At 35.0% G+C, this 24,385-nt stretch overlaps 1 protein-coding gene across 13 annotated transcripts in view; it reads right to left on the minus strand.

The window, feature by feature from the left end:
- The window catches only part of CNTN4 (contactin 4), a 916,127-nt gene that overhangs the window by 221,413 nt on the left and 670,329 nt on the right, over window positions 1-24,385 (minus strand). For all 13 annotated transcript variants that reach the window (XM_038565823.1, XM_038565822.1, XM_038565816.1 and 10 more), the window contains one exon: window positions 2,906-3,001. In XM_038565823.1, the coding sequence (XP_038421751.1) occupies window positions 2,906-3,001 (96 nt within the window). The remainder of the gene's footprint in view (window positions 1-2,905; window positions 3,002-24,385) is intronic.

Here is a 24,385-nt window from a genome sequence, read left to right on the forward strand (position 1 = left end):
GTTACAATTGAAACTGGGATACCATATGCTAGGTCTAAAACGCTCAGTGTGTCCAGTGGCTCTTGGTGGTTCTGCCAGCTTTCAGGTGATACACAGCCTGGAGAAGCAATGAGAGAATCACTGCCGCACAGCTGGCACTGAAGGGTTTTGAGTAATTGAGGGGATTTCATCGGATAATCATTGACTCCACTGCCCAAAACTGATGGCTGTCTGAGATGCTCTCTTATAACCTTCAAGATCCTCTTTGTTGTCTTGCAAATTTCCTTGCCTTGCCTTCCTTGCCCACAGTGTTACTGAGCATGCAATTTCTAATAAAGCCCATAATGAGAATATTTATTTCCTTGTCTTTCACCATCAAGACTGTCAGGAATGTCAGCACAGCTCAAGAAACCAGATTTCAGAGCTGCTGACTGCTGCCAGCAGAGACAAGCACATTTCAGTAGATGTCTATGAAAATTTTTAATATATTTCTCTGTGGGAAGGGAAAAGTATTCAGGTGTCTCATTGTGTAGCAGCACAGCAACACTTCAGGTGCTTTGCCTTTCCCAAAGATACCATTATACCAGGGAGTAGTGGGGTACTTTTTTTCTTAATATGCCTACAAGATTAATTTTTAGAGTTGCTGCCATGTTATGAAAGTTTAATGCTGTGAGATAGATTGCAGAAGAAATTAGCAAAATCTTCAATTCTTATTTTGATCAGATTTTATAATAAGAAGAGAAAAGTTAGTCTAAGTGAACTTTACTTTAACCTAAATATATGTCCAGTTAATTGCTTTCTTTGTATAAATGACAGAACTTCAATAATGCAAACCTCCTTGATAAATATTTAGTCTTTATGGAGTTACTACCATGTAATGATAGAACTAAAAGGAATTTGAGAGATTTCCTTTAATCTCCTCATTTTACAGATAAGAAGAGTGTGACATTGAAAATTTAGAAATATTTGCTCAACATCAAATAATGATTTGAAATACAGTCAGAAACAGAACTCATGTCCTGGACTCCAAATTTAATGCTTCTGATACTACCTTGAAGGGAAAACAGGCATCCTAAGGAGTAAACCCATCTCGCAGAATACAAACTACCAAAATCTAATCTGGATTCTCTGCCAATCTTCAAAAAACAGAACCCTAAATAACTCCATGTCCTCTGTCTAGACCCAGGGGGCACTTGCCTCTTCCTCTGCTTTTATACTTATCATGTCAGAAGTACAAGTCTTTTAGTTATTTTGCTAATTGTTATCTCCTGCTGGAAAGGTTAGCTGGGCATCAGATGAGAAAGGAAAAGTTACAACTTCAGAATACAGGACAAAAATAAAAGGGTGTTTTCAATTTCTTAGTTTAAAATTTTTTTCCTTTCATCATGTTAAGCCAAATAGAAAATTAAGATAATAACAAAGATAGCAGATTGCAAATTCAACTTTAGCCAGAATTCCCAAGAATAGAGTTTATCAATCTTGTTACCTCAAACTTTAGAGGAATCCTAATAAATATCTTTATTTATTAAACATCCATATAACTGAGCCCTTTATGGGCAGTGTCTTTTAGTCACCGTTAGTCTTTGTATTTTATTTATTTATTTATTTTTAAGGATTTTATTTATTTATTTGAGATAGAGTGTGCACGTGAGAGAGCACAAGTGGGGGTGGGGGTAGAGGGAGTGGGAGAGGCAGATTTCCCACTGAGCAGGGAGCCTTATGCCGGGCTTGATTCCAGGACCCCAGGATCCTAACCTGAGCCAAAGGCAGACATGTAACTGACTGAGCCATCCAGGTGCCCCTTTGGTTAGTTTTTATTAGCAGACACTGCAAGTTGCCTATATTGCTTGTCTCTATAGTCTTCCTTATTACAAAATTATGATTTTTTTTCAGGGCCATCAAATTGATCTATATAGAATACTTGATTTTTCAACCCCTTTTGCCACTGAGGGTAATCAATGATGTGATTGATTGGTAAAGGTCCTCAGGCAAAGAAAACCTTTCATAATACAAAGGCAAACTGAGATGGAGACTTTTGACTTTTGTCCTTGACTATTCCTATTTCTTCCTGTCTGGACTGCACACTTGGTACCCCTAGCCATACCATGTGTTAAGGACTTCAGAAAAGGATTCTAGAAAGGGCTGTATCCTAGAAGACATTCTCAAGAAGTGGTGCCAGCTTTAGATTACATACCTTTGGAAATGTGTGTGAGAACAACACAAACTGCAGTCTGTTGGAGACTGCGTTAGCTGGGTTTTCAGTTATTTGCAGTCAAATGATTTCTCTTTTCTTTTCTTTTCTTTTCTTTTCTTTCTTTCTAATTTCATGGTTATTAAGGAGGGTACTTGTGATGAACACTGGGTGTTGTATGTAAGTGGTGGTGAATCACTAAAATTTACACCTGAAACTTATATTATTACACCATGTATTAGTTAACTGGAATTTAAATAAAAACTTGAAAAAAGAAATAAAAAATTTCAAATGAATTCCTAACTGATCTAATCATTATGGGTCTTTATAAAGTGCCTCTAGATTCTGTGGCCAGAGGACCTGGGTTCTGGATCTGATCCTTCTCCAGGCCAAACCCAAGACGAAACAAAGCAGCTTTGAAACCAATCAAGTTGAAGAAAGGTACTGGTAGTTTTACCTATGTTACCTTACCAAGCAAGGATTCTGATCTTAGTGGATTCCAATGTCTTTTTCCTTGTGCCAGGTAGATAGCAGTGGGATAGAACATTTGTAGAATTTGGTATTTTCCTACCCTAATTATGGGTGGCATTGACAATGATTCTTCCTGGACACAAAGGGACTTTGGGAATCTCAGCAAATAACACTTTTCCTTTAGCTAGTGCCAAGGAGGATGAAACAGCAGCAAGAAAAATAGCAGCAAGTGAAGTGTGCACATTTCAGTCATATATAGTTTACCTCCTGAATGGGCCGGTGGGCCACATAGTAGTACCATCCCCTGACCCTGACGGACAGACACAGTGCTTCTTGTTCTTGTTTTGAAGTTTTCAAGATCTGTTAAGAGAAATAAAAGAAAAAGGGTCTAAATTATATAGGCCTAAGATATTATGGGAGAGTATAAACATTTTAAAACAGGACAGTCTTTTGCTGAAAAACAGCCTCTGTATCACTCATACCAAGGAAATTCAGGGTAGCCTCTTTTCAAAATGATAATGTCCTGTCATCCTTGATTCTGTATCTGTACAGTACAGGAGCTACTTGCCCATGCTTAGGTTTAAAACATATACAATTAAATAACATGTACAATTTAGTTCCTCAGCCACACTAGTTACATTTTGTGTTTAACAGCCACATGTAGCTAGTGGTTACCATATTGGACAGCAGAGAAATACAGCATTCATTCACATCACTGCAGAAAATTCTATTAGTGCATATCTAAATGAAGAAACCAAGGTTTAATGCTGTTAAGTGACTTTACCAACATTTTCTTGTAATTAAATATCATTATCAGGATGTAAATTCATGTTATCTGATGCTCAATTTTTTTTTTAAAGATTTCATTATTCATGAGAGAGAGAGAGAGAGAGAGAGAGGCAGAGGCATAGGCAGAGGGAGAAGCAGGCTCCATGCAGGGAGCCCGATGTGAGACTCGATCCCGGGACTCCAGGATCACACCCTGAGCCAAAGGCAGATGCTCAACAGCTGAGCCACCCAGGCGTCCCTCTGATGCTCAGTTCTTTTCACTTCACAAACCATTTTATTATATGCAATTATATGTGTTACTCTGTAAGTATCTAGAATATGACTCTCTCTGTATAAGCACACACACACTATATACAATGTATAAATAGACATATGCACATATACATAATTGTTTCAAATTTTTTGTATATTTTTAAGTATTTATAAGGTACTGTCCAAGGTTCTGTTTGGGAAGATAAAAAAAGTTCCCCTTTGTCAAGGAGGTCAACTCTGTTTAGAAAGATAAGACATAAAAAAAAGAAAGAAAGATAAGACATTACAAATAAGATCACAGTTTGAGTCAGTAAATAAGCAGTTGCCAATAAAAATGAGTTAATGTAAAAAATATGTATAATAAAGTTAAAGACATAGTACTGTTTAAAAAAAATGGTTTTTCTTCTGTCCTCCCAAATGTAAATCCTCTCAAGAAGTATTTTAAGTGCCATTTCATCTTTTTGTTGTCTAAACCATTTGATTTAATAACCTCTTATCGGATTTGAGGATTATTCCAAGCCAAGTATGTTCTGCAGGGTTGCAAGCCATCTAGATGTACATACTGGAGTATATTAGCATTTATTGACAATTTTCTCCAAGCTGGCCATTTTGGTAAGTATTTTATGATCGTTATCTGAAGTGATCCTAACAATAATTATATGAGTTAATTACCATTAGTGTCTCCATTTTACAGACTAGAAAGGAGAGGTACCATGAGGCTTGTTAATGGCTACAATGATGAGTCATGAAGCTAGAGGGAGAAAGTGGACAGACTTCCTGCAGTTACAAAATGGGATGTTTCTATAGTCAGGCCTGACTTTAAGGAGAGGTCAGGATATTAAAAAACATAGACATATACATATCTTCGTTACCAACTTCTTCTGGAATTATGCAAATTTTAAGAACATATATTATTATTTTCATCAATTGAGTACTTATAAAAATTTCATTAAACATCATTTGATTGTCAGCCTAGGATACAAACATTGAAGAACAGGGCTTCTGCCATAGGGACCCAAGAGTATAGTGGGCACAACTGACAGACAGGTAACACCTAATCACAGGAAGCCAAAGACTGTCAGAGTTGAAGTGTGAATCAGGGCACCTGGAGGACATGTACCTACTCAGCACAATACAAAAAAGCACTATAGCTTGAATTAAATTTCTGCTGTAATACAAATCTTTTAATCCAAGGAGTATCAGGTGAGACTATGACATGCTATTTCCTTTCAAGGAAATGGCTCTCCAAAAGAGATTAAATGAGAGATTTAAAAAACTTTATTACGCAAAATGGTTTAATATTGTAAACCATTATGCCTAAAAGTGACAATGAATCACTCTGAATTGTCACTTCTGCATACAGGTTCTTAGAATACATCATCTAAATTTTTGCACAAACATCCCATTCAATCTTCAGAGTTTCATGAAAAATTGAGGGCTAACATATAATAGAGATCAAGTCTTAGTGTTATCTAGGCAAATTATACCATGGTTCTGACTACAGAAGGGGCGTTAAGAAATGGGAAAGAAAATGAGAAACACATGCAATTATTTTTAACTGTCCTTGCTGAGCTTAACAAACTGGATTCTTGTTTCCTCTTTTTTGGTTTATGAATTCATGCAGTTCTACAAGGTTTGAGCAGTCAGAATAAATCATATTAACCTGGTATTTGAGAAAATATTTAGACATATTTTTTAGTAGTTAGTTGAAATAAATTCCACATGGCAAACCCTTCTTACATAGTGAATGAAAAGACTGCATTTGGACAGATTTGACCTTGAAATCAACTCTGCCATATATTAATCGTGTTGCTGACCTTGGGCAAGTCTTCATTTTCTCATAAACAAATCATAAATAAATATGAATAAGTCTGTTTTGTTTTAAAGTAAGAGTCATGGGCAAAAATTAAAGAGGTAATACATGAAAAGCACAAGGCCAAACACAAAGCCTGTCATGCTACAAGTTTGGTGTTCAGTATATATTCTGTCCACTGAAGAATGCTATAATAACAGTGGCAAATCATAATCCAATCATTCTATTTATAAGAGTGTTCTAAATAGTAAATGAATTCTAGGAGAATTCTAGAGAGCTATACATGCTAAACAAAGGACACTAGATGTTTGCACATGTTTAAGGAAAAATTTCATGTCCAAAATTGGTCTTTTAGATATAACTATCTATCCAGATCATAATTACCAACAGCTTGATAATTGTAGAAATCAAAGAACTATGTGTGTGAATAGTATTTTTTAAAAGATTTTATTTATTTATTCATGAGAAACACAGAGACAGAGGCAGAGACATAGGCAGAGGGAGAAGCAGGATCCTCATAGAGAGCCCGTTATGGGACTCAATCCAAGCCTCCAGGATCACACCCTGAGCCGAAGGCAGATGCTCAATCACTGAGCCACTCAGGTGTCCCATGAATAGTATTTTTTGAAGCTTGTATACTTATGGCCCAGGATTTTCTCAGTAATGTTCCCACATATATTATTTTTTAAGAGTCATTTTATTTCTAAAGCCTTGATATTAGATGGTGATGACTAGCAACAGACATTACGGGATAGTCAGAATATATTATGGATAATGCTCTATTACCATGACCACTGCCCTATTAGCAATAATAACATCTACCTGCAAAAATGTATTGAGGTCAGACTATGTGCTAAGTGCTTTTCATATAGATCTCATTTAAGTTCATCATAGTTTAAATTCCCAACTTAAAAGTGATATAAATGAAGCTCAGAGAGTGTTAGCATCATCTTCACCTACCACCCAGAAAAATCTAAATTCATATATGTCTCCCTCCAAAGCTACCGCCTTCAAACACCAGAATCTGTGGCTTCACCACTGATTTAGTGAAGCCAGTGAAAAAGAGCATTCAAACTAGTTACTCAACATCTTAGAGACAAAAAAAAAAAAAAAAGTTTGAAAGAATATTAAGCTCTTTAGTGAATTTGTAAGAAAATCCACATTTCACTGCACAAAGCAATGAATAGGTACATTTGATGCCAAATCTCCTATTCCTTTGCTTTTCCTTGTGGGTGAGTACTCAATGTAGGGATTTTAAACATTAGGTGAAAAGGATGAAATTGGACAAGGAGAAAACAATCAGAAATAACTCTATTAAGAAGCTTGATTGTTGCACTGCCAGGAAGGTAGCTGAACAATGCAGAGAGTTACTCAAGATATGGTTGAATAAAATGATGTATATGTATGATGAGGAATTAATATCTATGTATTGTGGCTTTTCAAAACAGCTTGTTTTCCAGCTCTGTATTTGGTTCATTGACATGTGATTCGTAGACTTTTAAAAAATAAATGGCTATACTTTTTGGTCTTGATTTGACTCATCAGTGTTTTACATAAAATTTTCCAGAAATCATATGCTAAGGGATGCACAATTTTGTGGCAGATGTGTTTTCATATCATATTTTTCTGTGGAAACAATTGTCCTTTATTCCGCTATGGAATGTAATATCAGCATTTCATTTTTAAATGAGATTAGAAAATATGCTATAGTACTTGGAACATGTATTGAGTGTATGGAGGAAATGATTTAGTTGTTAAATTCCTGGGGGAGTAAAAGCATACAAAGGTCTTAAATCTGTAATATATGATAAATAATAAAAAGCCTTAATATATGAGAATACTTAGAATTCAGACTGCAGAGTAAATCAGAGAGTGAGAGGGAAAAATCTCCACATAGTTCCTGTCTGTAAAGTTATTAAATGTCTAAAGGAAAGGAAGAGATACTTTAAAATAAATACCTGGATGAAGTCTATAGAAAACAAGATTTTTTTTTTGAGAAGTAACAATAAACAAGAATGAGTAACTTATTTAGTCCATCATTAAGGGACTCCCACTGAACACAGAAAAGCTGAAGCCATTCATAGGGTGGGACCAGCCAGAGACAAGTGTAAGAAGTCTAGTTTTAAAATGGCCAGATGAAAAAATAAATAAAATAAAATAAAATAAAATAAAATAAAATAAAATGGCCAGATGAGGTTAATGAGATCATAACACATATTATGGTTTGTTAGGAATCTACAAAGAGGCAGGAGAAAAGGAGAGAGGAAGAATGAAACAGTAAACCATGCAAGTAATGCATGCATTTTTAATCCATGTATTTACTCACTATAAATTTTTTAAAAAGTCACCTTTTTTTTTCTTTCCTGATTTGAGTAGGCCTGGATTCTATTAATTCTTATAGAGTGGACTTAGTACAAGAAATTTCCATCACCAGTTTTTTTTTTTTTTTGTTATGCTTCTTCCAATTTTGAAAGTAGCAATCAATAAGGAAATCAATATTAGCTTGGAAAAATGGTCAAGCAATACATTTGTTATGAATACAATTTCCATAATGATGATTGCACCATTTACTTTTTTAAAGAGGTATTTTTGGAACATAACTTTAAAAACTGATTATCATGCAGCATATTTAAAATTATGTCTTGACTCTCTGCCATTTGTTGCCTGAGTGTATGCATTTGTGGATGCACATTTGCATGGTTTCTTGAATTCTAGAGACTTCTACTGAAAACAAGTCTAAATTTATAAAACCTTAGGAATTGCAAAGCCACATCTTTTACATTCTTTCAACTCAGGAAGAAGGAAGAAATCATTAGTGAAATGGCATGGTTGACTGGGTTTCCCAGGGAGAATATATAACAAGAGGATGAATTGCATAATGGTTTAACATACTGGCTTTGTAGTCAGAAGGACCTGAGTACAAATCTGGTACTCTTACATTCTAGGTGTATGATTGTGATATGTGAATTATTTAATGTCCTAGGACTTCAATTTCTTCATCTCTAATATTAGGATAATAATCTGTAGCTCATAGAGCTCTTTTAAGATGAAGATCATGTAGATGAAGCATTTACATATGAAGTCAGTAGCCTGTAAATGTTCTTCTTATTATTATCATTTCTTGGCATCAAAGGAAACTATACAAAAAGTGACTTATTGCGGGAAAGTCCATGAGTCCAAAATTCCCACCAGATGAGGTAACACTAGAGTGTTCAAGTCAATCACACCATGGCAAAAAATGCTAATAGGACTTAAAATAGGTCTTTAGCTGATCTTAATTGTGTTTTTAAGTCTACATAGGTGCTGAAGAAGGCAGGCTACCTTATCCTTTCCAATGCATGGACTATATTCTTTACATGACTTACAATTAAGATACCTTACATATAATGGACTCAGAAAATTTTCCTTAAGAATATTTTCTTATAATGACATGATCTGAGAGACCCTGTGTTACTTTTTAATGTAAAGGTGGAATATATTTTCACAGAATAGTAAAAATTGATGTTTATCTTCTACAATGCATGCAAACATATAATGTTTCAAAATAAATCAATCATGAAATATTATTTACTGATTATATAAATATACTCATTTAACTTATGGTTTTAGAAGTTCACACTGTATACCAGATGGAAATATAATGGATATAGATGGAAATTGAAATATATATATTTATAAAATATTGCTATGTTTGCTTTTCCTTATGTCGTTAACTTTCCCATTTGTTTATGAAATCTTAAGCAAATATTTTTTGAGTTCCTCTTTTATTCCAAGAATTGATGCCAGCTATCTTATTTCTAAACAACTAAGTAAGACAAAACAAAAGATAAACCTATGTCTTTGCTAAATATCTGATATTAAATACCCTAATTTATTGGCACTCTAAAGTAGGGGACCAAAATCTGATTCTAGTTGGTGGTCTAACATTTCAAAATAAAGCAAATCTCTTTCCTAGAGATCTTTATATAGATAAAAAGGCCTTTTTAAATACTTCTAAGTTACTGTATACTCAATTTACAAATGACTCATTCATAGAACTGGATTATTACCTTATTCTTCCATAGTCCTAATGCTGCTACTATGGACATCTCTATGAAAATGCATTTATTTCCAACTATAAAGAAAGAGGCCATGGGAGCTCTCCCAGGTCCTGAACACAATATACTCCCACCAAATGTCTGATTTTTTTTTTCTTCATCCTCTTTAGTCATGCCAGATGAACTATAATTTAGGGATTACTTTGGAATTACAGAAATTACATTTTAAAACCATAAATGGCTGCAAATGCATTACTGTGAGTAGTCATTTACAGTGAAGAGTGAATTAATCCAATCAGATTGCTTCCTCTTAATAAGCAAATAAGAGCAGTCAGGATTCTTTGAATGGGAGTTTTGATTAACCAAAAAAGAAACAAAAGAAAATGTTATCTGTGAAGTAATGGAAAGGGTAAAATAGGGCTGCAAAATCTCAAGAAGAAAGTAATGACCTAAAAAATAGGATGAAAAAAGGTGTGTAGAGATTGCCAAAGACAAATTTGCCTGGGGTCAGCGAGCTTCCATTTTGCAAAAGAGGTGGTTATGCTCATCTTTCTCTTGCATCACATTACTACATCATTTTTTTGTTGTTGTTTGTTTCCACCAACAAAACCTAAGCAAGAACCTAAAACATGTGTATGTGTTAAGGAGGCTTCTGTGGACTGCTTAGGAAATTAATCACTTTTATAAATACTAATTCTTTAGCAAACAATAACAAAACCATAATTGAATGCTAGTTTTTTTTAGATTTATTTATTATTCATGAAAGACAGAGAGAGGGGGAGATGCAGAGACATAGGCAGAGGGAGAAGTAGGCTCCTTGCAGGAGCCCAACGCGGAACTCAATCCCGGATCCCGGGATCATGATCTGAGCCGAAGGCAGCTGCCCAACTGCTAAGTCATGCAGGCGTCCCTGAATGCTAGTTTTTAACTAGCTTCCATAAAGAACTCAATTCCTCACTTTCCATGTGTTTGTTCATTCATTTAATCCTTAAAACAACTCTATAAAATATTATGACTAATCCCATTTTATACAAAGAAAAAATTAACACTCAAAAGCAAAGACATAGTATAAGGAATAGAATGAATTAGAATTCAGGTTTAGCTAATCCAGAAGTGTATATATTTAGCCTCTTTTTATATAGAATTAAATTAAAAAAACGAAACCATACTTGTTGATTGTTGCTTTACTATCTGAGACTTTTACTTTTTCACCCCTCTACTATTATTTTCCTGACTTTTCAAGAAAATAAAGGTTGCTTTGCTGCCTTTGCTCTGTAAGTATATGACTCTCTTGGTAGGTATTTTTTTTTTTTTATTTCTCATATTAGTTTTTTCCCTCTTTCTTCATTTTTTTTTGGCATATTCTGTTTTATCTAGAGCTTTGTATTACTACTTAAGAAGTCAAAGAACAACTCGATTTAAAATGTTTGAGTTTCTCCACGTGTTCAATGAAAACCCGAACCTATCTAACTCACAAGGTTACTGTGATTAGTGCGACATGGCATCATAAATAATGTTCGCCTTTGGAGACAGGTGCTCTAAAATACAAGCTATTATTACCAGCATTTTTCTCTACAGGAGCTCATCTCTTTTCACATATCATCCTGACTCAGGAGTGTTAATGGTTAGGCAGCTGCATTCCCTATCTTTGGTTTCATGTTTATACAACACAAACAGAAACAAAGGTTTCAGAAAAGGATTTGGCCTAGTAAATTTTAGAATAAAATATGAAATCTTCACTGCACTCTACAAAGGCCCTTGATATCTGGTCCTTGCCTATGTATCCAGTCCCATTTCCTATTATTTTCCACCTTCCTCATTTAAACCATAATAAACATGCTTTGCTTTGCTTTCTGTTCTTCAAACACTTTAAGGTTAAGCCTTTCTTAAGATCTTTGAACTTGCTGTTCCCATTGTTTGGAATGCACTTGACTCATCTTTTGGCTTATCATTCCCATTCCTCAGGACTCAATTCAAATGCCATCTCCTCAGAGTAGCCTTTTCTCAGGATTTATTTCAAGTAGACCACTAACCGACTCCAGTCACTTTCCATCACATCATCTCTTTATGATGTCTTACATAGCAATCATCACCACAGCATCTGCAAATGATTTTGTTTGCTTATATGCTATTTGGTTTATAGTCTCCCCTCCTACCCTCCCCCTTCCCACCCAAGATAAAGGCTCACTGGGGCAGGAATCTTTTCAGTATTTATTAGTCTGTAGCACAATGCCCCAAGCAGTGTTTGATACACAGTAGGTACTTAATTAGTATTTGTTGAACACTGCTCCCCCTCCTGTTTCACACAGTGAGTCAGCAAGACTTGCTGGCCTAGAGTAAACTTTCTTGTATTTGACCACATGACACACGGTTTCCCAGTATCTTGGCTGCAAAAGACCTTTGGGTCTTACATCTTGCCAGGGATGCTCTGGAAGGTAACTTTGAGAATAGGTCTCTAATCCAAGGAGTTGAGCCACCTAGCACACCTTAATATGAAATCTTAGAGATACACTAAAACTGAAATACAATCAAGGTATGAAATAAATTCACTGCTTGGTACAAGAAATACCCTTCCATCCACTGACTCTTGAGGCTCAAGAAATGTCCTGGATGATGAAAATATCAAACAACATCATGCAAATTGCATGGGTCTGTTTTTATTGTGGTCAGGGCTATCAGCTAGTCAGTGATACATCATACAATTATCTGTTTTTCATCTAGTGTGAGAATTCTGTAATTTGACAGACTTATGATCATTACAGTTTTGACAGAAAGAAATGTGATTCTTTATTTTGTACTTTTACTTTATAGCTCTTTCTTCTCCTCTCTAAAAATTAAAATTAGCAAGTTGTAATTCATTGTACCAGTCTTCTTAATAAACAGGCAACCCTAGAGGGCAAATCAAATATATTCAAGTAACACTAGAATAAATATCCTCTGAAGAAATGCTGAAAAGGCACGTATCAGGAGGCCATTGTAAAGTCAGTAATCTATAGGAAAAACCTTGGGAAGATATTACTAAATGGAGATACATGGGCCACAGATCATGATCAAACCCTAGAGAACACAAATCTACCAGCTATACAATTGGTCGTGAAACGCTGTGCTTTAAAGTAAAAGAAATCTTTTCATCTCAAACTTTTTCATTCCATTTCCTTTGTTTTGTTAACGTTTTAGGGATATAAGCCTGAGCAATGAGTTCACTTTCAAGTTTGCCTAGCACTGAGTGGCAGTGGGTACAATCTCTAAGGAAGAGGGGCAGTTTCTTAGTTCCTGCTCATAAATGTAACTAGGTAGGTGCTCATATATTTAAATGTTCTCTTATTTCTATCCAAAAAAAGTAGGCATATTTCCCAAGGAGGCTGGGAAGAAATTACACTGATTGTTAACTTTAAAGGGAGAGGCATACTTTATCAGTTTATCCTGACACTCTGTGCTCTGCAATAAAGTTTTGCTTTAAAAGCAAATTGAAGAGTCCTCACTACATACTTAGTTTTAGATTTTTGACACAATAAACCAGGGAATGGTGGCTCATAAAGAAAAATGCCAATCTTCATATATTCACTGCTCCTAAGAAACTGGACATGTTTTGCCATATAGTTACTTTGGAGAAATCGAAGTTGTTGGAATAGCAGGTTTGTTTAATCACTGGCTCAAAGAGGGTACTTCTCTGCTCTTTTCTGTTCTATTCTTTGAGTATAAAACATATCTTGGGATACTGGATGCTGAATTAGCTGTATCTAGTATACCACTTAAAAAATGTTAAGGGCATATAAAAAAGTTCTGTATATAAATGAAATTCCCAGATGAAGAGCAGCTGTTATTTATGTTGAATTTAAGTTGCTTTGGCAACTGCAACCATATATTTTTATCTCATTACAGTTTTGAAAATAAAACCATCATCAAATATACATGTAAGTTATGTGTTTATTCATCATCTATTTAGACTTTGCTATGGATGCTGTTTCACTATTCTTATTTTCACAGAGAGAAATCAGAGATAAGGCTGCAGTGTGGTAAACCTGCTGATTTTTGGAAATGCCATCACTCAAGTCTCTTCCTTTTAAATGCACTGTTAAGGGAGATGAGAACTAATACAGATTCAATCAATATCTATAATATGCTTATGATGAGCACTTATTATATGTCAGCTACTATTATAGGCACAGGGGATGTATTATTGAACAACAAAAAATAAAATAAAAATTCTCCTCTCATAGAGGTTAAAGTGGATAAAATGACCATAAGCAGATGAAATCAATCACACTTAGTATATTTGGTGTTAAGTACTATAAGAACATAAGTTAGGAAAACATGGGAAAAAATAGGATAAGAAATGTTGGTATGAACTTGTAAAAGAGAAGGATCATGTAAAAGTAGAATCTTTTTACTTCTCTTCCTACTTCCAAATGTGGAGGAACAAATCACTCTCCTTCTGCCAACTCAGCTCTTGGCCCCCACAGAGAATGCCAAAAGGGGTGAAAAGTAGTGCCAAGTGACACAGCAGTCTTGATTTAGTTTTGTACTTTCTTCTTTATAACTGAAGTTGAAGTCACCTTAGTGCAGGTAACATCTGAGAAGCGTAATAAATATTTTCATTTTGTATCTAAAAGTTTAAGGCAGTTCCCTAGCAAAAACAAACATAAAACTCTAAATTACTGAAGACGTGGCAGAAACAAATAAGCAGGCATACTAAATATATCCTGATTTCCTAAAGGAAGACAATCACCAAACCACTACTATGATAATTTATGTGCTGCTTTAAACAATGTTACTATTTTCTGTCTCAGAAATCCTGCAGAGGTAAAGAATTTCAAAGCTGGGAAGATCCTAATGCCTTAGTGTGCTTGGACTGCTATAACAAATACACCACAGACTGGGTGGCTTCAAACAACAAACACTGATTTCTCACAGTTCTGGAGACTGAGAAGCCCGAGATTAAAGTGCTGGCAGAGCTGGTGTCTGCTGAAGTTCTGCTTCCTGATTCGCAAATGGCTATCTCCTCACTGTATCCTCATGTGGTGGAGAATGCAGAGAGAGGAAGCTCGCTCTGTCTCTTCTTATAAGGGCACTAATCTTATTCATGGGGGCTCCACCCTCATGACCTCATCACCTCCCAAAGGTTCCCCATTTTAATGCTATCACATTGGGGATTAGGATTTCAATATATGAATTTTTGAGAGACACAAACATTCAGTCCATAACACCATCCTTTCTTCAGTCTGAGCTCTTTCCTCATTCTTCCTACTCCCCATAAATATGATTTATGGTTTCATATGTGGCAGATGGTGTAGAGAATATGAGAATAAATCAAACATGGCCTGACCTCAAGAAGTTTACAATCTACATTACATTGTACATAATCAATAAATAACTCCATTGTAAGGCATAAAGGAAGTAATCAATGCTGTAGAACGGTAGAGAGAAAGTGCTATGGGAGATGAAAGGAAGTACTCTTTGTTGGAGGTAAATCATCCAGTCAACATTCCATTTGCACAGATAATGAACCAAAGTGTATGGGAACCAAGAACTTGAATCTTGGGTTTAATTTATGTCAGCATGCATGACTTGGTGCCTCTCCTTCTGCATTGCAAGCCTGTTCATTCTCCACACTTTCTTTAATGCAGGTTAATGCCAGTCATTGCTTCATTCTACTGCAAGGTGACACTGGGTTTGGATGAGAGCATTAGAATAAAGCACATTCAGTTACTCAAACCCAGATTGTGTCAACCATTAGAATTCTTGGTACTTCTGTTTTCAAAAAATATGAGACAAGCTCATATCCAGCTACAGCCTCATCTTGCATGTCAGCATGGGCCTGTCATCTTTCCATCTTTGCAGTATTAGTCCTGACATCATTTTCATTCTGTCTCAGGGTATGCCTCCATGTAACTTATCTGCTGGAGTTTCCAGAAGAATCCAACATGACCCTGTTGCTCTTCTGAAGCAAGAAACTCTACACATCAAACCTCATTGTGGAACTCAAATTTCCACAGACTTCTTTAAACACTATAGATGAAGTTACAGTTATCAGGATGCTACAGAGCAGGCCAATGGATAAAGATATTTTTAAACATCCCTGAAGTGTGTATGTGTAGTTGGGTGAGTTAATGAAGGTATTTTGAGTCTATGCTGGGTCATCCTGGGACCCAAGTGTTGAGAGCAGTGCTCACTTCCTTCTTGCTAACTTGGAATTTTAGTACTAATTCAGAGGTGGCTCTGGGTTGCAGTAGTAATAATAGCACATGGAGCTAAGATTTATTCAGTGCTTACTATGTGCCAGGACTAATCTTACTGCTTTTCAAGTATTAAATCATTTATTCTTCTTAACAATATCATAAGGTGAGTACTAAAATAGTCTCTTTTATGTATGAGGAAACCAAGAGCAGGAAAGTGAAACAATTTGCTTAAGTTCACATTGGTAGTAAATTATGCCCAAATTCTAACCCAGGCTGCCTAGTTCCAGATAACCTGATGTTGTTCTTTATTTTATATTTATTATTGTGTGACATTTAATCACATAAAGATAAGTGTATCATGATTTTTTAGAGTCTAAGGAATAATAAAATGTGCACTTGTGAGCTTAACACCCAGATTTACAGATGGAACACTGCCAGTAACTTTGAAGCCCCTGTGCATTCCTTCAGGATTACGCTCTCCACACTAATTATTTTGCTTATCACTCTGTGTTTTTTCTTGTGTTTTTTTTTTTTATCAGATATATATGTGTTCCTAAATACTGTATGTAGTCTTGAAAGTATTGTGTATCTTATGAAATTGGAATCACAGTATGTATTCCTTTGAGACTTGCTATTTTTGTTTAACATTATTTATTTGAAAATCAACTCTGATGATTATAGCTGTGGTTCATTTATTTTCATTGTGGTTTAATACTTCTTTGTAGGAATTCACCAGTTTACATACCCTTTTCACTGTCCACATACAGTTGTTTTCTTCTATTTATTTGCTATTACAAACTAACCTGTAGTGAAGGCATGTTTTCTGGTCACATTTTCAAAACTTTCTCTGGTCTACAATATATACAACTAAGAGTATAAAAAAAAAGTTCAGATTTATTAGTTCAAAGGAGAGTTACACAATCTATTTTCCAAAGTGGATGGGATAATTTTAAATTCTGTCAGCCTAAATGAGAATTCCTGCTGTTCCTCACCAACACTTAGTATTTTAATTTTTGCAAATATGGTGCATGAAATGGTAATTCATTATTTCTAACTTGCATTTCCTTAGTTACTAATAAAGTTATTTTTTATGTTTATGGGCCTCTTGCATTTTTTTATTCTTAAAATATTAATTCATGCAATTTACCTGGTCATCGATTAGATTTTTGTTTGTTTCCTATCAACTCACTGGACTTTTTTGGGACCCTTTCTTGGTCAGTTATATTTTTACAAATATCTTCTCTGCATGACTTTTCCCCCCATTCTCTTCTTGACATTTTTTGATGAATGAAAGTCCTGTGTATATACCAATCTTTTCTTTATGACTAACATTCTTAGCTTCTTATTTAAAATAAACTTTCTTATCCCAGTATAAGATATCTTATCCCAGTATCCCAAGTATCCCAAGTATTCTCCTATATTTTTTTCTAAAAGTATTAAAGTATTTTTTAAAAAGTACTTAAATGCTAAAGTTCTATTATTCTCATATAAGTCTAGGTCTTGGTCTTACCACAGCACCATACTATCAGGTATCTATAATCAATTTTCATTATTGGTGATAGTTATGTTCTATAAGGTGGCTGCAAACACTGAATTAACAAATATTGAACCATGGTCCTAGGGAGAAATACAGAGTTAGGTTTTTCCAATTCTCTAGTCACATTTTCATCAACTGATCAACATATAACCTTGTTTTATGTGTTTCTGTTTAAATACACTTTACTATATAATGTTGATTTATTTAACACTAACTCATACCCACCAGCACTCTAACTCACACCTGAATGAAGTTTATCTAACACACATACTTTTTCCTGTAAGGCACAACATCTCAGGCTTCTAGCACTTAGGAACACTAGACTTCACTCCAGCACTACACTTTGGGTTACTTTGAACAATGAAATTACCAAAAAAGAATACAAAAATGCAAAAAACATGGCAATAAGTAGACTGCAAAAGGACATTTCTTTATGAGAACTAAAACAAGAAGGCAGAACAGCACCTTGTTCAACTTCATCAGAGAAAGCGTATAGAAAGACTCAAATATTTTACTGCTCCGCACATGTTCACTGATGACCATAAATATGCTAAGAATACTGATTTGGGAGTTATAAATTTCATAGATCCTCAATCTACACCCAGGATCTAGCTCCAGACTGGGCACTCTGATGTCATTCAATGAATGTCATAGTTAAATATTCGGTATTATACATAGAATTTAAACACAGATGCTATAAAAAAATTATTCCCTAGACCTCAGGTGAAATATGATTATGAAGAAGAGGATGATGATGATAATGACAGTAACAACAGTAACTGTTTAGCAATAATAACAATGACAACAATAAAACTATTAGAGTAGTAATATTAGTAGGCAACTAGACCAATGATATATTTCCTTATATATCTATAGTACTTTAAAAAACTGCTTATTTCTGTTAGTTTTCATGAATTTGGGGACCACTGTAATTATCAAAGGCATCAGAACTACATATGCAAATGAATGTAGTTCTTCAACATGGACTCCTTAGGGTATGCATTTTTTTCTGATTTTTTTTTAAATTGTAAAACACACATGACATAAAATTTCCCATCTTAAATATTTTTAAGTGTACAGTTCAGTAGTATTTCATAAATCATTAATGTTGTGCTAACATCACCACCATCCATTTCTATGACTCTTCATCTGGTGAAACTGCGATTCCCTACCTGTTAAAGAACAACTTCCCATTCCCCAATCCTCCTGTCTCTAGCCTCTGGAAACCACCATTCTAGTTTCTGTCTCTATGAATTTGTATAGTCCTTATTTTTTAAAATTAAAAAGAAATTACTCATAATAATTCATCTGATTATCAAAACATCTCTGTGAAATAGTGATGACGTTAAATACTAACTGCAACATATAGAAGGCAACATTTGAAATTCAGAAAAGTTAAGAGATTTGTTAAAAGTTAAACCTTTAATAAGTAAATGATATGGCTGTTGCTATATTTTGACTGTTGTGAATAATACTCCAATAAACATGGGAGTATAGATATCAATTTGAGATTCTATTTCCATTTCCTACCTGTCTATCAACAGATGAATAAAGATGTGAGGGCAGCCCTGGTGGCCTGGCGGTTTACGCCGCCTTCAGCCCAGGGCGTGATCCTGGGGTCCTGGGATCGAGTCCCACATCAGGCTCCCTGCATGGAGCCTGCTTCTCCCTCTGCCTGTGCTCTCTGTGCTTCTCATAAATAAATAAATAAAATCTTAAAATACATATATGTATATGTACACAATGGAGTATTATTAAGTCATGAGAAAGATGGAAATCCTGGCATGTGTGACAACATGGATGAACTCTGGAGCATTATGCTAAATGAACTAAGTAAGAGAAAGACAAATACTACTTGTTATCACATATATGTGGAATCTAGAAAGGCCAAACTTCATAGAAAGAGTAGGATGGTGGTTACCAGGGGGTGGAAGGTGGGGGAAATAGGGAGGTGTTGGTTAAAGGGTATAAACTTCCAGTTTTAAGACGAGTTCTGAGGATCTAATATACAGCATGGTGATTACAGTTAGCAATAATTTATTATATTGTTGAAAGTTACTAAGAGAGTAGATCTTCAATATTCTCATTGCAAAAAAAGAAATGGTAATCATGTGATGGGATGGAGGTATAAGCTAAAGCTATGGTAGTCAACATTTTGCTATGTGTAAGGGTATCAAATCAATGCAATGACACCTTAAACTTACACAATGTTAAGTCCATTATATCTTTATAAAGCTGAAAAAAAATAAGTAAAATATCTGAACCTAGAACCAAACACTTTTGATGGAGACTGCAAACTCCTTGAGGGCAAGAATGCCAACTCACACTTCTTAGGTTCCTAAAATCTATCTCAGTGTTCTCATGAGTGGATATGTCATGAAATGTTCTTAACCGTTGTGATGATGAAAGCTATGTCATTTTGGATTGAAGAGCAGAACTATAGTATTTTAAAATAGCCACTTTTAATAAAAAAATAAAATAAAATAGAGACCCACTTTTTTTTTTAATGCTTTCTCTTTCTCCTCTGAGGAAGGTCTTTATTATTTTACCAAAATTCATGAAAGGGAACAAAACTTACCTTTTGAAATTGACATGCTGTGCCTAAAGTGATATGTGAGGCTACGAAAATTCAACAACCCAGTTCAGCTGCGTTATTAATATTGCTCTTCCTGATTAGTGTTAATTGGAATATTTTAATTGATGCAATGTTTTACTGCCTTCACAGCTTGAATGAGTCGAAGTGCAGAGAACAACTTTTCAATAATAAAAGCTAATAAGAACTACCCTGATCTTACTCAATTCTGTATGAATATATTGTGACAAGCAGGTGTCACAAATTCATTGTAGTAGAAAATGGAATATCATACTCATTTATTCAAATCCTTTAACATATGTTTCTGAAGTGCCTAATATTGGCCAGACTGTTTTAGGGGCTTGGGACACAATAATAAACCAATCATACAAACATCCCTGCTCTTGCAGAATTTACATCTGGCCAAGTGAGGTAGGAAAATAAAAAAATATATGATAAATTTTAATTACAAAGTATGTTAGAAGGTAGTGCAGCTCTGGGAGAAGCAAAAAATAGAGGATGGTAAGAGAGATTGGGGGAGCTGGAAGGACACCTGAAATTTTAGATAATGGGCTCAGGGTAAGTCTGATGAGTGAGATGACATTATAGCAAAGACTTGAAGGAGGTAGAAGATTTGACCAGGTGAGGGCTTAGGGGAAATCATTCTATGAGGAACACCAGGAGCCCATTTTAACTAGAGTGGAATAAATGAGGAAGAGAGCAGTTAAAAGACGGAGTCAAGGAGGTATGGGGCAGGGAGAATGACTGACTGTTTGGAACCTGGTGGACCCCTGTAAACTCCTTGGATCCTATTCTGAAGGAAAGTGGAAGCCACTACAGGTTTCTGAGCAGAAGAGTGACATGGTTTGATTTAAAGTTTTGTGGTTATTCAACTCAGTTCTGTTCAACCAGAATGATTGCCTATTACATGCCTGATGGAGTGCTAAGAAACAAAAGATGTAAAGGTAAATTAAGACAAGCTACTCCTTTGAAGAGTTCCTCATCTTGTAGGGAAATGCGGACAATTACCTGATTCAAAAGAGACAATGGCAAGAGCTTTACCACATGTGTAAACAAAGTGCTTATGGGAATACAAAGGAGAAAGCAAAATAGTTTTCTTGCAGGGGAAAGTAAATAATAGTGTATAACATTCAGTCTTGATGTCAAAAAAAATAAGATTTCAAGAGGAGAAAAAAGAAAGGAAAAAATACCAGGTTAAGTGTGTGAAAATGAATAAAGGAAACCTCATTCAAAATGGAGTTAAGAAGCAATGAACAGGGAGTTCTCATGCACTACTACTGTTGTACCTTGCATAGTTCAGCAGGAAGAAGTAAGATATCCTCTAAGCTCAGCAGCAACAAGATGCCCTCTCTCACCTGCAGCCAATGAGAAACTGCCAACACTCTGAACTCTCCTATTTCTCCCTTGAACTTCTCCCTCCCAACTTCCTCCTTTCCTTTATAAATGGATGCTCTCCCCTTTTGTTCTCTGGACTTGCCTATGGTTCATCACAATTTGCATCCCGATTGTAATTCCTTTTCTATTCCTGAAAAAAGGAAATTAAATTCTATTCCTCTTCTATTCATTTGTGGCTTGATAGTTTCTCTTGCTTAATTTTTAAGGCTGACAAGGGACAGCATACACAAAGATCAAGAAGCATTAAAAATATGCAGTGTGGTCAACAAATGGCCAAAAAGTGTCTGCACAAAAATAAGAGACATAGGAGGTGGATATGGGTTCCTGCAGACATTGCCAACAGCCTAGAACTGCAGTTTGTTTTTCACAGAGTAATCTTACTAAATAGAAATGCTTTTGAAGTATTTTGTGGTTTAGTTGCAAAGGTTAAACAAAATAATGACCTCTTAGAGATTCACAGTTCATACTGCAGAAAAAAATCTGACAGTAAATAAACTTGCTTAACTTTGTTTAACCCATCATTTCCTAAACTTATGTGAGTTTTGTACATGTTAGAGGTGCTTTTATTAATATCCTGTAGAACCAGAGTTCACCAGTTTGGGGAACAGTAATATAAGCAATGACGGCTATGGTAAGAATTTAGGTATGGAGTGGGTATGATGTGTTGAGCAACATAATGGTATCTGGATTTGGGAAAGTTTACAGAGTAGTAATGAAATCAGGACAAATATTTTGGGGGTAGAAACAGAATAGGATGAAGCTAAAAATAAATGCAAAGTTATTTGTACCCTTCATTTAATCCTTCTTCCAGAAAACTTTAAAGAACACATGATATTATGTAAGGACTTTGGCAATTAACACATCTTCTGATAAGTCTTAAAAAAAGAAGCTGAAAGACAATGTGAACTGGTAATACTTAATTCATCTTTATTCAGAACAGTGGTACTAGCCTAAATTAGATTTCATTGAATTAATGTAGCAATGAGAAAACTTGGGGGTATATTTAGCTTGTGTATTAAGTATGGATTTTATTTTTAGATTTCAGCTTTTCATTTCCATTTTTTTCTCAGAGAAATAAGGGTGTATTAAAAACCATACTATGGAATTAAAAGGGATATTGAAGAGTGAATTTAATCAAGTGGTATTTTTAGATTAGGGAGGCCAAAAGATTCTACTTGATTGGCTTTAAGAATCTTCAAATTCATGTCAGCCATACTGATGAGTTCTTCAGCTTTCCATATGTGGTTTCTAGAATATCTCCAAGTATAATCCTACAAAAGACATCTCTCAATAATTCCATTTTACTAAGAACTGCAATGATGAAAGAAGATGAAATCTACCAAATTCAGATGTTCCAGTTATAAGATGAAATAAACCAAATTCAGATGTTCCAGTTATAGTATAGTTTAAGTCTCTTTTTTGGGGACAAAAGCCAGCTAGGTAATCTGAGATGTGCTTGGATTTACCTTAAAAGAAGAAAACAAACACATATGTAACTTATATCTTAATTGTCAAGAAAGCAATAACCAAACAATTCTATAGTGAGAACAAAACATCCTATTTTTTTCTCCAGCTATTTCCAAGATGAATGAAAGGATAAGAAAAGTAATTTTCAAAAGTCTGAGAAGGAATTGTCTAAATTTTCTGCAGTAATGAACACATAAAAATTAGGTGCAATAAAAATATTACTTTACCAGGTACTTTATCAGGTATAAAACTCTGACTAGTTTTGAATTGATCATATATGCTATGTTTTTTTTTTTTTGATACAAAACAAATTTGAACCAAAAGATACCCTTTTGTTACTCTAAATAAGACTGCTATGAGTAAAATGAGATGCTTCTTACCTGTTTAACAAAATATATTATAGAAAGTCCCCTCTGCTTCTCTTTGGGAATGTCATCTGAGTCGTGGGGAGAAAAAAGGCGCTGGGATCCCACCAAATCCCAATTATACACATTTCTCTCCATATTCTTTGGAGAGAAGGAAAGAGAGTAACAAATGAGAATGGGCGGCTGAGGGGGGGAAGTACATATATCAGGCCACTTGGCACCAGATCTTAGAGAGAAGGTGATGGATGTTTGAACTAACACCATAAGGAAAAGCCCTTCACTGCCTCAACTACCCACTTTCCCTAAAACGTTATGTATGCCAAAGTCTTGTCCAGCTCTTTCTTTGAGTATAGATAAAAAGTGTCAGCCTGCCAGTTTCAATTTTGATAGTTAATCTAACTTGGATTCTTTGCTCATGAGTATGATACTTTCAAAATATTAACCATTTTCAGATTATTTAATTTTTTAAATATTCCAGGGGGTTTGATGATTCTTACTGAAATCAGTAAAACATATAAAATCAAACTTGTAGTATAGGAATGTAGATATTTCACAAGAACCTCGTTACCCACAGGCAGAGGATTATAGCATTGCAAGTTTTTAAAGGACTCAAGACATCATTTATTTGCACTCCCAAAGGAAATTGAAGCCTGGAGCTGTCAAGTGATTTGCTTGAAGTGCCCTATTTGTGGCAGAGTCAGGATAAGAGCCCAAGCTGACATTTTTACTACTCTCCCATTCCAATATATTGTACTATGCTAACAGTTATTGCAAGGTTTGTTCTGAGTACATTGCTTTTCTATGAACAAAAAGGAGATCTATTGTGAAATGAGTTTGGGAATTACTACTTACTGTATCTCCCTGGGATATACAATGCACATTACAGCATCAAAGATTCCCAGAAGTCCTACAGAAAACATGGTTGTGAACTATTCATTGTTAATCTCCCCTAGAATCAGTGTCCTCCTGAGCATACACTGAGGCCTGATACAGTGGAGCATCATGCTAATATTTTTCTACTGATGGATCATGCACCAATATTATTTACAGGGGGTAAAATACTTCTTTGATGGTCTAATCAACATATGAGGACTAGAACTAAAACTAAAACATAGCATGTGTTTTTCATTATTTGTTCCAAATTGTCAAAAGAGGTGAATGGACAGGAAAATATACCTTAAAGATACGGAAGATTTGAAACCTGGTAAATCTCCTTATGCTGTAAACTTTAAGCCCTAACCAACAACATGTATGGCACTGTAAGTTTTCATTTGGTATTTCCAACTATTCATGATCTACCAGAAAAGTGGTAGGCAA

Source organism: Canis lupus, chromosome 20 (genome assembly GCF_011100685.1).
Source record: "Canis lupus familiaris isolate Mischka breed German Shepherd chromosome 20, alternate assembly UU_Cfam_GSD_1.0, whole genome shotgun sequence".
Classification (NCBI taxonomy): Eukaryota; Metazoa; Chordata; class Mammalia; order Carnivora; family Canidae; genus Canis; species Canis lupus.